The 16,264-nt window shown below is 44.5% G+C and overlaps 2 protein-coding genes; both read right to left on the minus strand.

Moving 5' to 3' along the window:
- Nucleotides 1–6,868: 6,868 nt before the first annotated feature.
- Nucleotides 6,869–9,062, minus strand: GSTUM_00011668001 (uncharacterized protein; the record flags this gene model as incomplete). XM_002842050.2 has 3 exons in its annotated part: nucleotides 8,696–9,062; nucleotides 8,446–8,599; nucleotides 6,869–8,324 (listed from the first exon to the last, which is right to left on the minus strand). The coding sequence occupies exons 1-3, from the start codon at nucleotides 8,949–8,951 to the stop codon at nucleotides 6,869–6,871; spliced, it is 1,866 nt and encodes a 621-aa protein (XP_002842096.1). The 5' UTR covers nucleotides 8,952–9,062.
- Nucleotides 9,063–11,027: 1,965 nt separating this feature from the next.
- GSTUM_00011669001 (uncharacterized protein) lies at nucleotides 11,028–15,862 on the minus strand. XM_002842051.2 has 9 exons: nucleotides 15,198–15,862; nucleotides 13,514–15,045; nucleotides 13,100–13,304; nucleotides 12,882–13,025; nucleotides 12,646–12,828; nucleotides 12,504–12,593; nucleotides 12,156–12,453; nucleotides 11,841–12,108; nucleotides 11,028–11,782 (listed from the first exon to the last, which is right to left on the minus strand). Exons 2-9 carry the CDS (start codon nucleotides 14,722–14,724, stop codon nucleotides 11,377–11,379), a joined length of 2,805 nt encoding a protein of 934 aa, XP_002842097.1. The 5' UTR covers nucleotides 14,725–15,045; nucleotides 15,198–15,862; the 3' UTR covers nucleotides 11,028–11,376.
- Between the last annotated feature and the right edge of the window lie 402 nt (nucleotides 15,863–16,264).

Genomic DNA, 16,264 nt, shown 5'->3' on the forward strand with positions numbered 1-16,264 from the left:
TCAGGGCACGACACGCATGCCAACTCCTGTTCATTGCAGTCCAGGTAGACAGTGTATGATAAATTGACTTGTTTGGTATTTGGAGGGTCTATAGTCTCACTCATAAAAGTAGTATTAGTATGATCACTTAATGATTGTAATAGATTGGGTACTATTTTGCTAGACCAATATTCTATAACTGCTTTTGCAAGTTTAAAGGATGTTACAGCATCACCTGTGCCACTAAGATATTCACAAATAGCTAACAGAGTTCCATCTTCACTTGGTTATAAGAGTATTGTATCACATTGACACTATTTTGCTCATCAAATATACTTAGATTGGATCCACTTTCTCTCATTCTTAATAATTTGTAATGCTGTCTTTCAGAAATTTGCAGATGATATTGCTACTAGTTGAGCAATTTCCATTTGTGGCTACTTCCAAATTGGATTTATCAAGCCCACTTTCTGAAATCGCATATATTCAGGTACTTGAATATAGTGCCTTAAGCTGATGACTTTCAAGGCACATAGTTTTGACTTCATATATTTTCTCAAATCCGAAATTACTATTATATATGAAAATTATGCTGATTAGCATTTATTATCTTTAATTCTAAAATTTATTATAGTTTACTACTTTATATAATATTATAATATCAATTTAGTAATCTTACTTTGAGTAAAAATTTGGTCCTTTATTTGGTCACTGTGAATATATACCACATAAGGCCAATCCACAACTGTATGTTCTATATAATACTGAAGTAAAACCTCTTCTGTATCATATTGTACGAAACAATCTAAATATAATAAAAATACGTATAAAGACTATTATTTTACTTTATTACAGAAATGTAACATTATTTATTTCAATATACCTTGACTGTTAACATTATCTTGTCTCTCTATATCTAGTATTGCTCTTTCTTGTCTCTTCTTTTACATCCAAGTTGTTTGTCTTGACGGTGACTGGGCTGCAAGGATAGTATTCTGAGTATCTAAATTATTTATATTATATTAATATAATACTATCTTTATTCTCTAATTATATCATACCTAACTTTTATTGTAGAGATTCTGCAACCTCTTGTTAATCCTCTAAAATAACCGCATTTATATTATTATTTCTCTCCTCTAGACTTTCTTCAGTTATCTCTTCCTTCTTTGATCAACATCCTTGTTATCCAGCCATTTGGCTTAAACTCTTTCTTTTATTAAATCATGAAACCTTGAAAATCATACAATTAATACAACATAACAGGAATCAAAATAGTAGATAATCGGAAAATAATGGTAGCAATTATCGGTTAATGGATCTGTCCACTTTGGTGCTAAATCATTATGTTTTTGTTCTTTTCAGATATCTTGACAATTATTAAATTTATATCTAAGTTATAGGTATTGTATTTTTAATTGTTTTTCTAAAATTAGTTTTTAAAAAGTAATTACCTAAAACCTGAGTACAAAAAATCTGTATTAGTAAATCTTGAAAGTGTAGCTGATATACTACATTTCTTTCTCTACTAACAAAAATTCAACTTTTTAAACTCTTAAGGTTTATTAACCAATGCACTAATTATATAAAAAAACCTCAGAATTATTTTCCTTTATTTTGCCTTTAGTTGAGAGGTTGTTTTTCTCAAATTATGTTACTAGTTATAAAGCCCTAAGAATTTAAAAATTGTCAAATATCTAGTACACCTTTTGAGCTATACAAAAACCATAATACTTACAATATTCCAAAAGATATATCTTAGTTGGTAACTTGAAAGCTTATAAGCAATTAATGTACTCTCAAAAAGGTTGAGTCTACAGAGTAAACCTTGATAGCATGTACTCATAGTAAGCACTCAAAAACCTCTCAGGTAACTCATAATGCAAGGCAAGAGTGTTAGCTATTGTACTCTATTGGCAAGTTGTATGCATGAATGGACAAAAATAAAGGATTTTCCTAAAGAAAAATCCAATATACATGCACGTTACCTCCAACTGCTAAAAAACGTGCGGATCGTCCTCCTATTCTCACAGATGCTAGATTGAGGAACTTATTAAAGATCTTTATGCTTCCTCATACAATCGGCATTTGTCCTACTAACAGTTAACCATGGAGATAGACTTCAGAGTAGGAAAAAAATGCTTTCCAATGAAACTTGGCTAAGGAGAGCTTCATTAGGCAACTGGCATTACGAAAGCCCCGCATTTCTGAATGCAATTGAGTAGTGTACTTACAATCGGCTCATGAGTATCTGAACTGGGTAATACCTTAGTGGTACTCAATCCTATACACTAGTGAGACAAGGGTTACTGGTAGATGGCATACTGGGACATGGATTACAAGAAAGGTTGGAGAGGAGTGGGATGCTACATGTATAGTAGAAAAGCATCAAAGAAAAGGAAGATGGTTGTTTTGAGGCTGTTTTTATAGAGAAAGAAAAGGTCCTGAAATATTCAGAGAGAAATATTGGGAGACGATTACCTTAGAGAGTTACTGTAAATACACAGTTCCAATTATTCATAAATATATAGAATTGTGTCATTATAACGGAGTATATTTACGGTGTATGCAGAATGGAGTACCCAATCATTGTTAGAAATACTGGAATCTGATAACTAGGAACCACTCCAAGTAGGGTAACTCTACTCGGAAATTGGACTCTACTTGTTTCCAACACCCCACCTCTGGCACCCTCTGATGGGGCCCACTCATCATTATATATACTTCTCTCGGTTACGTCCTGTGACTATAAGGCAACAGAGTTCAAGATGTAAGATTAATATTATATCTGTTGCTGTTCTCTCTCTGACCAGGCTGTGATCACCAGATATATGAGAGGGGTCCTTCAGTGAAGTATAGGCAGTAGAACAGCGTGAATCTGTCAACTACTCAGACAGTCACTAGGCTTCAAAGATGTAATGTCTTGAGTAAGGGGTGTATGTAACAGGACATTTTAGTCAATGATATGATATTGAATATTAAAGGATCTCTACAAGAGATCAATGCATTTGCACCTACCTTATGATAACTAGAAGAGTCTAGAATTCCGAGAAATACTGCTACAAAAGTCCACTGACTCCATGAAGTATTACAACTGGGCCTAAGAATACATTGTGGTTACAGGAATAATTCCCAATACTAGCCCAAGAACTAAAACCATGTTATCTAGAGCAACCAAGAGTTGTTCAGGGTAGAATTATCTGCCAATTCAGTAGAATGGCTTCTTGCAAATGAGTTGAAAGTTATCTGAAAGATATCTATTGGTTAAATCCAGAATTATAGAGGTTAAAAATCAGGTGACCTAGGAAGGTTGAAAATGATACTACTTCTGCCAATACAACGCGCAGATAAAACTAATCATTGTATCAATAAGGGAGACAATTGAGGCCATCTCAGTTCAACTTGAGAGCTATGCCATAAATTTAATGACTCTGAAGATCGGATAATTACTATTGGGAACAGTATAGCTTCTAGTTAGCAATATCGTAATTACCGAAAAGGTGCCATAATTTCCTGGGTCTCCAGGTGTTCGCACCTTTGAAGGATACCCAAGGTTTGAGTTATAATTAGAGTGATACATAGTTTTTATAATAGACGTAATGTACAAATACTCAGATGCAGAGTATAAATATCGAAATGCCTCCCAAGCTTTTAGACATCATCAAGTAACAGAGAAGAGACCTTAACAATATAATATTTTTCTTATGATTCTATCCTACCTTACCTGCTTCACCTTATTCATAGTAGTCATAAACAAAACGAGTATATATTTCAAGCCTTCCTAGACAATCTCCATTTACCGAACTGATTCTTGATTAAATTAGACAACTCTGAGTCTTTACAGGTTGTCTCTGCCTAACAGGAATGCGGTTGGAAACACAGCAACTGAGCTTCAAGAGAGGGGAATTCAGTCGCATGGCCTTCCTTCTCACCTGACCTGAACCCTATTGAAAGGGTATGGCATATGATGAAAAATTATATACAGGATCCTGTTCCAGAAAATATGTCATATGATAGGTTACTAGTTGCAGTAAAAGAGGCATGAGGCAACATTGGGCAGTCTGAATTCCAGGTATTGATAAACAGCATGCCAGCAAGGTGTCAAGTGGTTATTGACACCAATAGTCTCTTTACGAAATATTAGACACCGTTTGGATACAACTGGTCTGTTCTTTTATGTTCTGTTCAGTAACCATTCCTTGGAAAGAATGGTAATTTTGTAGAGGAATGGTTACTGAGCAGAACAGAAATTTTGTATCAAAACAGACCCTTAAATATTGTCTTTTGTAATATCCTGAGGTTTATAGAAAGAGCTTGTCTTTTTTGTATACCGTTATTGAGGATCACACCTGCGATCGATAAGTCAAGTACAGTACATCCTCATGAAAATTCTTTTCCACACCCCCTCTCCCCCACTCCTACCACACCTTCAGGTCTCTATGCCCAATCAATCTAGCCCATCCATGCTAGCAATAGTCCTTGCTAGCGCCATATACAAAACTTTAGGGAAGGACCTCCGTAAGGTGTGTCGGTGAATCAAGTGGTGTTTGTAGGTCCGGTGGTGTCAGTACTGGTGGTCAGAGTAAGGGGGAAATGAGGGAGGAAAGGGAAATGCATAAGGGAAAGGGCAAAAAAAGTTCTACCAGCCTCAGCTCAGACAGGCTGATGGAGACAGAGTATATTGGGACCAGTAGTAGTGGAGAGTCGGATGAAGAACATGCTACATGTATTCCTACTTAATGGACAACTGAATGAGGAGTCAATACTGCCTATGAATATTTGTTGAGATAAAAGTTCTGCTGGTGATAGGAATAGGAATAAATATTGTTTATCGTTCTTCAGATAGTGGTACAGTCGTGTCCGTAAAGTCATCATACCACGGTGGCGCAACCACACAACTACAACACCTCTCCATGGAAAATTGAAAAAAAATTCAAACAACTCAATTAAGAAAAGTATATGAATAGAACTAATAAGCCTTAAGAAAATATTATTACCACTTTGTATGACCACCATCTGCATCTAGTACAGCCTGTATTCTCTCAGGCATCCTATCTATCCACCCATCCAACTTCTCTTGGGAAATTAAATCCCATTCCTCCTTTGCTGCCTGAAATAATTCAGCAGCACTGTGAGGCCTCCTATCCAACCTGGAGAATCGATTTCTGAGGGCTCTTTTGAGCAGAGCCTAAGTGTTCTCAATAGGATTGAGATCTGGTCAGTTGGGTGGCCAAGGCAATTTTTGATAACCACAATCTGACTGCAATTTTCTGTTTTCCTCACCACCATGCCAGGAGGCATTGTCTGCTGCTAGGTAGATGTTGTCAGAAGGTCTATCCAGACCTTCTATAAAAGAGATGAGGTATGGCTGCTGGACTTCAGTTGCATATTGGTGGGAATTGAGGCCAAGTGTGTCTCTTTTGCTGGTCCTTTCTTCCTCCCCCCTCTTCCTTACAAGAATTAACTCAGTCCTGCCACCCTTCATGATTGCAGCATAGATCCCAATACTAGTCCTCCTGGACTTAAAGCTAGCCTTCAAGTTTTTTTCTTCCAGCTCTTCACCAGGTCTAACTCTGACCTTCCTGCTAGTAGGATTTCGATCATAGATAATGGTGGCTTCATCCACAAAAACAACCCAATTCCATGCATCCCTCCAATTCCTCCTTCTCCTAGCAAACTCCTTTCTCTTCTCCTTCTGTCCTTTCCTCCAAAAAGGGTTTTTTCTAGGTATCAGAAGCTTAAAACCAGCTTCTGATATGATCTTATCCACAGATATCTTTCCCAGACCAATATTCGCTTTTTTGGTAATATCTCGTAACACTAAATGAGGCTCGGCATCGATAATGGACTCCACTATCTTTTCTTTTTTGAGGGGTAATTGTTCTTGGTCTTCCAGGTCTAGTGGCATCATGGGTATTTCCATCTCTTGATTTAGCTCTTTTGACTACAGATTGAACAGTTGCCTTAGAGATACCCATAACCTTAGAAATTTTATTATACCCCATATCAGTATGTTTATACAGGGCATAAATTTCCTTATTTTGATCTTCTCTAGCTCTTTGGGTATGTGGGAGGGTCATGGTAGAGGTGGTTGTTGTGGGGATGGAGGACAACACCGTTGCCACGCTGGGGTATGAAGACTTTACGGACACGACTGTACCCGTTCCAGATACCCCATTGTCCCTAATGGAATCCGTGGAATTTGGCCATCCGGATAGCGGGGTGTGAATGTATGCGCTAGTACCGTCGCACCTCACTATCCCGGACGGCCAAAATCCGAAGGATGCGTCCGGCACAACAAGGGATCCGGGACAACGGGCCAAGCTTTGGTAGAAGAAAATTCAGAGTTCATTGAGATTCATACGAGACAGCGAGGTATCCGGATTATCGAGATCCGGGAAGCGAGGTTTGACTGCAGTCTAATCTCGACGTGGTCCTTGCTTTGTCACCGGTGTCCAAACCCACGAGACCGGAAAAATGAGAAAATCTTCTTTCCCCTTCGGGAATGCTGGTCTCTGGCCCCCAACCCTGTTCCCCAACCTGTCCTCGGTTCCTTTTTAGTTGAGCAGGTGTTTCAAGCGCGAACGGGGAATGAGGCTTTATCTTCAAAATTCAAGTACGGTTACGAGTACCGGTGGTACGGATTAACTTGGCCTATGGAGAAAAGCAAGGGTTGACTTGATAATACCATACACATTAATCCCCTCGTATCAGATTGGCTTGGGGTGATCATGTCTTCCGAATACCTGCGGTACATCTAATATTTAAACTTCCCCTTGGGCATAGAAATAAAAAAGGATATCAGGTTCTGTCAGTTGAAGACAGTTTAGTTACCCAGGCCCGGCCATACGGATTCACTCCAGATCGACCATCCGGATGATAATTTAGGTTAATCTCCAGGACTTTCCAACAACTTTGTGATCCGCTCAACGACGGCTCTGCCTTCCAGCACTTTTTCAAGCTCCTCATCCTTGCGGACAATGTCCCCGTCGACGACCACCCCATCCTTCAATCTCTGCCACGCCCATCGCTCACTCTCCACTATCGCGATGCGACCCTGCTCCTTCACGGCCTGTTGAAACCGCTGTCGTTCCCACCCCCAGCGAGTCTGCAGCCAGCGCATGCTCAGCACAAGTCCCAGCGCTGCGAGGCTGGAGCTCGAGTAAACGGGGATGTTGGATAGGTAGAGCAGGCCGGAAGCGGCTGCTAATGTGACGGAAAATGACAACGACCCCATGAGAAGCCTGTTGGCCGAGGTCTGGAGGTCAGATATCATATTACTGATAACGTTTTCTGTCTTTGTGAAGAGGTGTGTAGGGTAGGATCCCTCAGGTACGTACTTGTCAAGGTTTTTGGAGGTGGAAGAGATGAAGGGGGACGAGGTATCGGCCAATCGGGATTGCGCGAGTTCTTCTGGGGAACTTGGTCGCCGGAATGCTGTCTGAGGACCCCCTTTGAACCCGGCGCCAGCCAGACGACCGGCCAAGAATACGAATGCCCTCTTGGATTGGGGTAGCAACCATGTGCTAACTACCTCCCTCGAGTTGGCCGTGACGTCATCTGCCGTCCAAATCAACTTCCACCAAGCAAGCTGCCCCCACGCGCGAGAACTGAACCCCACCGCCAAAGAATTTTGCAATTCCGAATGGGCATTCTGCGACCAATTCCTCAAACTCGCGGACAAGCTTTCAGCATTGTCAACAACAGCAAAGCATTTACCAACAAAGTGCCCTTCCTTCTCCCCCGCCGCGCGACGTAATCTCTCCTCTTCCCCACGGATCACGCGCTCGGATTCAGCGACGATCGATGAAATCAAAGTTTTGACAACGGGCCGGACACCCCCACTGTCGCTATCGGGCTTCTCACACCCGTCGAGGACCCACTCCTGCACAGCACCAAACCCACTTTGTAACCACTCCCGCTCAAACATGATAGAATTTGCAGAGGAAGCATTTAACCGCTTGATGGCATCTTCCACAATAGGCAGATTGACGATCTTGACTGATCCACTCCTATGATTCCCTGGGACCAAATCCGGCAGTGAGAGCAGTCGGAGCACCCGTGACTTATCATCGTAGGCAGTAGTGGTGGTGTAATCGTGATCTAAGAGCACTTGTAGACCAGCTTCTCCCTCACCTGCGTACACTATCGACTTATGAACCGGGAATTTGATGAAACGTGAGCCAGGAACATTATTGGCCTGGAGAGTTAGGTCGGTAGGGTCTCCCGGGGGTATTGGTGCGAGCAGGATTTCGAGTTTAGAGGGTTTCAGAAGCGGTGACGGAATGGTGAGGAGGGAGACGGGTGAGTTTTTTGGGGTCGATATTTCGCTAGAGGGGCCATGGCTATTATAGGGGCGAATCGATTTGTTAATTTAATTACTATTAAATCTCGAGCACGAAGAAATGAATGATTTTCAACCAATGGGAGGAGGACAGAGGGAAAGCAAAGCAGTGAGTACCATACCGTATGAGCAGCCCCCTACTCCCGCTCTCAGCACACCACTTCCGCAACGCCTTTACCCACATCTGCCTTCCTCCATCTTCACTCTCCCCCCTAGCCAATGGATCATCAAGCAAAGCAGCAGCTACCCTCCCTAACTCATCCCCCTTTCCCAAAACTGTTAATTCGGGTAGCGTGCGCCGCAATCAGCCATCACCAATCCATCATCAATTCCAAAATATTATAAAGTGAGATAGATATCGACTGTACCCACCACCAACCCTGACTTCACCCTCTCCACTCTCATCCGCACTAATCCCCCTCCTAGCCAACAGCACAAGACTTTCTCTCGCAAACCCCCATTTCACCAGCCTAGTCAAAGACTCGAGAATTGCATGATGCTTCGTCAGCGTTGGTAGCGTCGGTGTTGTTGCGGCACGGATTGTAGTCGAGATAAGGCGCCGGTGATGAAAGTGGTGTTGGAGGCGGAAGAGGCTCGGGAGGTTTTGTAGTTTTAGTCCAGTGGTCATTTTGGCTCGCATTTGGTGGATGGAGTGCTGGTTAGTTGATCTGGTCGTGATGGCACGAGGGGGGGGGGTGGGTGGATTGATCAATTGATGGATACCCGTACGTAGATGGGGGTGGGGGAGTAGCCATGAGCCAAGACAGATTGTTAGAAGCAGGAAGGCATAGAATGTCACTCGTGTGTCGTCATCGGGGAGATGGGGTCACAGGTAGGGTTGGGGATTGCTAGGGATTTCGGATGGGAGGAAGGAACTCATGCCGAGCTGGGCGGAGAGCTTCAGGCGGTGAGTTGCTGTGACAAGACATGTATGTGAACGAGGAGTTACAAGTATTGCCTGGAGGGCAGACTATACAAGAACCTGTACTCGTATAGTAAACGGGCCACCCTGAGTTGTCAAAGTCTGCATCGCGAGCATCCTTACCGTGAACCAACTCCCCGGCTACGGATTTCTCAGAGGAGACTATTTTTTTTCCATCCCCCTTCTTTTAGTTCAATCCAATTTCCTACAGCCTATATCTTTGCTTCTTTCGGATGGGAGTTTTACCTCTCATAGTTAGAGAACCAATACCGCCCTACCGCGGTCGAGAGGGATAACCTTTTCGAAATCAATAGTGCCCTCGTGTGTGACTAAAACTTTGCCGATAATGCAATATCATACCCTGGAAGGCCGAGTGAGCCGGTAAAAAAAGAGAGAGGAGGCAAGCGGAGCCCTCTCCGAACCCTCGTTTAGCAGAGAAATACAGCAAGCATTACACAGGGATCACAGCAGGTAGAAGGGGTTTTCCGATAGTGCACCTCTTCTAAATGAATCGTATAGACCGAAATAGGAAATTGCTCGTGTGCACCTTAGTAGGAAACTTATGTCTCCAAGTCACGCGAGCCCTCACTTCATATTACAAGTACAATAATACTGTATCCCCCCGCCATCAGCGGCAAAATGGCAAGGATCCTGTCATAGTTGAGAATCCCTAGCTGAGCGAGCTGGACTGCGCATGAAGGCTAATGCGGTCAAACGGACTCAATGAATCACTACCCCCTCACTGAGCAGATTGGTTATCATACGAAGCATGGGGTAATCATGCAAGATCACTCGCGTCAATAAAGTTTCTGTTTTTGCTATAATATGGCGCCGGGTTCTTACTCGCTAATTTTGCGCCTGGGCACGGGGTCACTACATGGAAGAGATACTCGACGTCCCTAAGATGGAAAATGTATTGAGTACATGTTTTTGTTTGTTAGATAGCCTGGTCCATTTATAGATCTTCCGCTGCCTGAGCCTATATTTCTGAGACCCACGCTAGTCTGTATTATACATCACACAAGGTCTTCTAGGGCCTCCGAGCATCTTCTGTCTCACCAATTCACCTCCCTGTTGAAAAACTCCTTGTATGGGAATACCTCAATACTCCGAAAACTATCGCGACTTTTCTGGACCTGCACTCCAGTCGGAGACTTTGGGGCAGGTCACATCCCCCCTACTTCTGTTGCTGATGCAGGTGGGCTCGTCTATACATTCTCAAGAGGTCTCTCCTCCAGAGTCGCCTTGCTCTTTCTCTGCAGCAACTACCATTGGTCTGATCGCTGAAGCCACAGTTTGGAGCAATAAGGTTTTTAGTATTTCCTTGTTGAGACAACCTATTTTTTGCATCCTAAGTACTGCTAATCTCACCCCACCCCCTACCCCCCCGCCAGTTCTCCACGGGGTTCAGGATTTTCATGTTTGTCTTTTAACAGTGCCAAAGAGTTGTGGTGTAGCCCAGGGACTCTGTTATTGCGGCAATAAGCAGTGACCGTATCGTGCTTTACATAATATGATGTACCTGTCCTTTCAGGTTTCCGACCTTATCCTTTCCAAGGGTCACACTTTCTGGCTTGCGGACGGTAAATTAAAGCCTGGCCTCAGGGGCGGTTGAGAATCCAGCCATTGCTTCCTGACCTGAAGTTTAATGCTAGGATGCTTTCTCTGGGAATACAAGCCGACCGAGTTGGGGTTTTATTTTACATACGCCCGGCAACATTGCGGCTATATTCCTAGAGCCCATCAAGGCACAAAAAAGGTCCAACATGGGCTTCGTAATTATGCATAAGGATAACTATAGAACCTGACCGTAACATGCAATGTTGTGTAAGAAAGTTAAGGAGTAAACGAAGTGATAGAAATATAAAGAAAAGGAGTATAAACACCTCTACCGCCCATGGCCAGGCTGCTTAAACAAGGATACACCATGCACCTCCAGTAGCCCTATTAATGCTATGACAGAAGAAAGGAAAATGAAGTTGACGGGAAACATGAGGGAACATCACCATTTAATACCATGTAGGAAATGAGGGAGGAACTGGCAGGGAAAGACTGGGGCTTATAAACAGAGTGGGGGGAAAGGGGGTGAGAAAAAGGGAAAATACGAGATAGCAGAGGTTGGCGGGACTAATTAATGCAAGCCCGTTGTTTTCGACGGATAACCTTCAGTACCAGCGGTCATTTCATAGAAATCTTCTCCATCGTCCTCATCACTGCTGGCACGGAGATCCTCGTCCTCGTCCTCACTCTCCGCCATACCGTGCTTCCGCTCGTAATCCTTCATATGTGCAGTCGTCATGGTCCTGCCGAGTCGTTCTAGCGCCTGCATGGCAGGAGAGACCTTGGTGCCGGAGCGCCTGCGGCTCCTATGACGTCTTCTCACTGCACACCTCTCGACATCCACTGTTGGAACAGAAGTGGTGATGAGGAGGGGAGTGGCTGAATCCTCAGGAGTTGGGAACGATAAGCAAGGTTGCTCGGGGGTAGAGAAACGGTACGGGAGACGAGGGTCACGATAAGCTCGGTTTGCACCCACACTGGAGAAGGAAATGGTCAATCTCAGTTAATCTAGTAAAGGCGACGGCGGGTGTATACTTTCCGACGTGCTCATTTTCCATGCGAAAAAAGCACCAGATAAAGCGGCGAATTACTTCTAAAGCACCTAGGACAAAACTCAGTAGTGCCGGGTACTGGATGCCGTTGGCATAGATGATATAAAAAACCCAACTGAACCGTAGTATGGGATCAGCCAACATCGCGAAGTAGTAGACCCAACGATTTTTGAAGCCAACAGCATCACGGACAAATGGCCAACTGGCGTACGGGTTGAGAAGTGACCAATCCATGACAATGTCCCAGAATACTTGGTCAAGTTAGCCTAAATGCAAAATAAAAAGAGGACGGACTGACTTGTATAGAAGGAATTTATGGAAGCGACGGCAATGAAGCCGGCTTTGAGGCCTGAGTTTTTGTCGTCCATGCGCCAGAGGCTGAGCATCACATAGTGGAGAACAGTGCAAGCATATTTACCACAATTCGCCAGCTGCGGGAATACCTGCCCAGAGTCACGATAGCGACGAAGGCATTGAAGAAAACGCCATGCAGCTGGCAAAGCCGAAAAAAAGCCCATCAGGCGGGAGTGCGAAGAATTGCAGTTCGCTGGCTCATTCCAGCTGTTCATATAAAGACAGAAAAATAATGCGATATTCTGGAGAGGAAAGGTCAGAAAGTCAGGTGATACGGATTGGGCTAACAAACCCCAAGCGCATAAGTTTGCGAGCAAAGCATATCGGCGACCCAAAAGTCTTTAAACTCGACGCGCTTCAAGCCGGAAAACAGTAATCTTGCCTGTGATACAAATGTTAATTGGAGGAGGAAACATTCTCGTTGGGAATCTCACCATTGTTAAGAGGAAAAACTTTCTCGATCGGAAGTAAAATCGTTTTATTGGGTTGAAAAGCACCGCAGCAGCTAGGGATATGTATATAATGGGGAAATGTATCATATCAAGTTGACCTGACCAGAAGTCGTAAACGCTGAACCAAAAACATATCGCAAAAATTGTAATGAAAAGTGAAGGAATCTGGGAGAAGGTCAGGAGGCTCCTGGAATTTGGGACTGGTGGCGGGGACAAACCTCTAAGAACTGACGATGGTTTAGTTGATATTTGGCATCGAATTCAAAGATGAAAGCGTAATTAATCTTATGTTTTGCCCAAACCCTTAAATTGATTGCAAACAAGAAGACTTGAAGTAGGAGGAGGGAAACGCCACCCCAGAGCTATTCCATGATGGTTAGGTAGGACGTCGCAAGGAAGATGGTGGGGGTAGGGGTTCGACAAAGGATGCGCAAACCTGTAACAAATAGCCGGTTTTCAGGCGTACATCTGGCGCACTGCTGTTAAGCTGGCGCATGGCTTGCCACAAGCCATATGCGCAGATGACCAGCGAAGACCCTAGGTAGAAGCCACTTCGAAGAAAAGATGCGTGATAAGCAGATTTGTTCTCTCGTGTCCGAAGCCTCATAGCTGCCTCTTTCCGATTTGATTTCATGAAAAACCTGCGGTAAATTGAGGGAAGATATTAGCATGGTCAGTAGTAAGGAGCAGAGGTTTGGGAGAACCCCATAGTATACAGGGCTATAAAAGTGGTGATCGTAGGGTGCTACAGGTGAGAACGAGAATCTGAAGAGAGAGAGCAGAAGAGAAACGAAATAAAATCAAAACATCATGAAGGATCACATAACAAGGATATCCTAGGTTTACATACCTAGCGAACAATATTTCGGTCTCATTGATCAAATCATCAAGCTTGTTCTCTGATCCAGCAAAATAGCTCTTGTTAATGTGTTCATTGAGGAACCTGGGTGATGTCCGTAGACCGGAAGCCTTATCGAATTTTTTGGTCATCTTGCAGAAGGCATCCTTGTTGACACAGACGTAGGATTTCAGGAGCTCAAGACGTCGATAATATTCGATGAATGCGCGTTTGAGCCTTGATTTTGCTAGCCGGTGAGTTGGATCGTTAATCGGCTCTCGGCGCTCGTAATCACGCCGTGAGTCCATCCTGTGAGAGATTGCCGGCCCCATCACTTCCTGACTTGAAGACTGGGGTGGTTTAAGCCCAGTCAGTGCCACAATTGAAGTTTTCCATCCAATTCTCCGATGGGCAGATGGGTCAAGGGTGCGTTTGGACGAGTTCTCGGTACCAGTAGAGCTCCAAGCGGAAGACTGTTTATCCATACGTTTATCCACAACATTATCTTCGAGGCGCTCTTCAATAAATTCAAGTCCGCCTGGATCGCCATGGGTCCGAGGGTGGGCCTTTAGCCATCTTAACCTTAGGATTGCCAACTGTTCCTTCATTTCATCAAATCTAACGATGGCCTCTGACTCCCTCCGTTTGTAAAAGTTCTCAATCTTATTCAACTCCATGAGTAGCCACTTCTGGAATTCAGCAGAGGCTGCCAACTGGGCCTCGGTGATATCAATAGTAGAGGTGTCGGTTGTTTGCCACGGCACGGCAAAAAAGGAGGACAGGCGGTTTACGAAAGGCCGTGGGCTGGCAATGGCGGAGCGTCGCAAAAAGCCTGACGACAGGGGTCTAAAGGCACGGGCAGTAATATTAGAGAGTCGACGGCCTCCTGTGTGATCGCGTGAGAATGAAGCACCTGGAAGAGGGGGGAGATCCTCAGCTAATCCGATACTTTCTGGTCGTGAGGGCGGAACCGAGGGGTTGGGTTTGCTGGGTATGTTGGACTCAGGGCCAAGTTCAATGAGAGGTTGAAGAGGTTGTATAGGGTCCGGGAGCATGAGGTCAGGCGGAACTGAGGGGAGATCATCGGTATAACGATCAGAATGGCTGTAAGAATGGGAATCCGCTGACCGCGGTGCCGGCATCGCCAACGCACGGACGCCTACAGCACCATGTGTGTTTATCCAGGACCTAGGCGAATCCGATAGCCCTCCATCATCTTTCATCCTATCCCTCGGGGAATGCGAGGGGATGTCGCCTACATCGACGGTATCCAGAGGGATGGAGCGCCTGTCAGCCGTAACCGGTCGCGGGGTATGTGGTAGAGGTGGGCGGACACTTGAGCTGGCAGTGGAATGGGGTGCTGAAGATGGTCGTGGGGTTTTAGGCGCTTCTTGACCAAGCGAACCTCGCCAACGGTGATGGAGATGATCTCTCGCATAGGCTGTCGCACGTTCACGGGTTCGCGAGAAGCCCGTACGAGCAGGAGCACGGGACGACAGTCGGTTTATACTAATTGCAACAGCCTCGATTTTCTTCTTCCCAACCTATATAGGTGTAAACATTGGCACGGAGGGTTTGAAACAAAATACTCGTAGATGGGAAAACGGAGAGTCACATGGCGACGGAAGACCGTAAATGCAAGCAAAAGCGTCCGGGACCAGTAAAAACTCATTTGAAACCTGGAAAAAAGGCATACCTTATATTGTATATACTGCGAGCTCCACTCAGGAACCATAAGTTCCTCGAGAGACCTGATTACAGACAAGAAGGGTCAGTAAGAAAAAGCCACGTGAGCAAACGGCACTCTCGCCGATCCATGGAGATACTGACTTTGAGAACTTCATCGTAGCACCTAGTTATAATTGTAACATATGAGCAGTGGAGAAGTCGCAAAGGGGTGGGTTAAGAGGACATTCGTGCCTCCAGTATGCCTCGCAGTGAGTAGGTATGAGGATGGAGGTACGATTTGTATACGAAATGATGGGGTAGGGCAAAAAAGGAAAAGGCTAAGACGAGGTGCCGAGCCCGCACAGTAATCCGAGGAGGACTGACGTGGCTAAGAAAGCAGAGAAAAAAGAACAAACTGCAAAGAGATGGCAATAAGGACAGTGACAGAAGAGGATTGACGATACTAGCAATTTGGTTTGGGGGGAAAATATCGCAAAGGAGAGGTATGAGGGCGGGGGAATAAAGTTTGTGTCGCGTGGGGAAAAGGTGGGATTAACAGAGGAGGAAGGTGAGGAACACCAAAGGCAACCCCCGTGACGAACCTGGGTAACAAGCAGTGATGTGAGATTAGCATGCTGAAAGATGATATGAGCATCTCAAGGATAGTGCTGCCAAGAGCGAGGAGAAGTTGTTATGCACAAAAGGGGGCGAGTGGGGAAAGTTGAGATTAAAGCATATTGCAGCCTTGGAACCGATGGAACTCGTCGAGACTGCTGAACCCATGAGAAGATTTGATATTGTGAATAGCAAAATGTTTGGCGCCGTAAGGTTTGTCGTTTTTTATTTTTTTATTTACCCGAGCCCGGCACAGGGATTGGCAAATTTCGGGGTCTCTGGGGTGACCCACCCAGAATGCACCTTAGAACATCGCTCATCCTCCATCTGATGCGCTCGACCAGCCACATGCACAATCAAAACGTTTTATTGCTTTCAGGCAGACGAGCGTATCAGACTACCTATTCCTCTAACCGAGTAATCTCACAATACTCTAGGACACTCGACACTCTGATTTAGAATGGAGGGACGTCAGGGCAT

Source organism: Tuber melanosporum, assembly GCF_000151645.1.
Source record: "Tuber melanosporum whole genome shotgun sequence assembly, scaffold_9, strain Mel28".
Classification (NCBI taxonomy): domain Eukaryota; kingdom Fungi; phylum Ascomycota; class Pezizomycetes; order Pezizales; family Tuberaceae; genus Tuber; species Tuber melanosporum.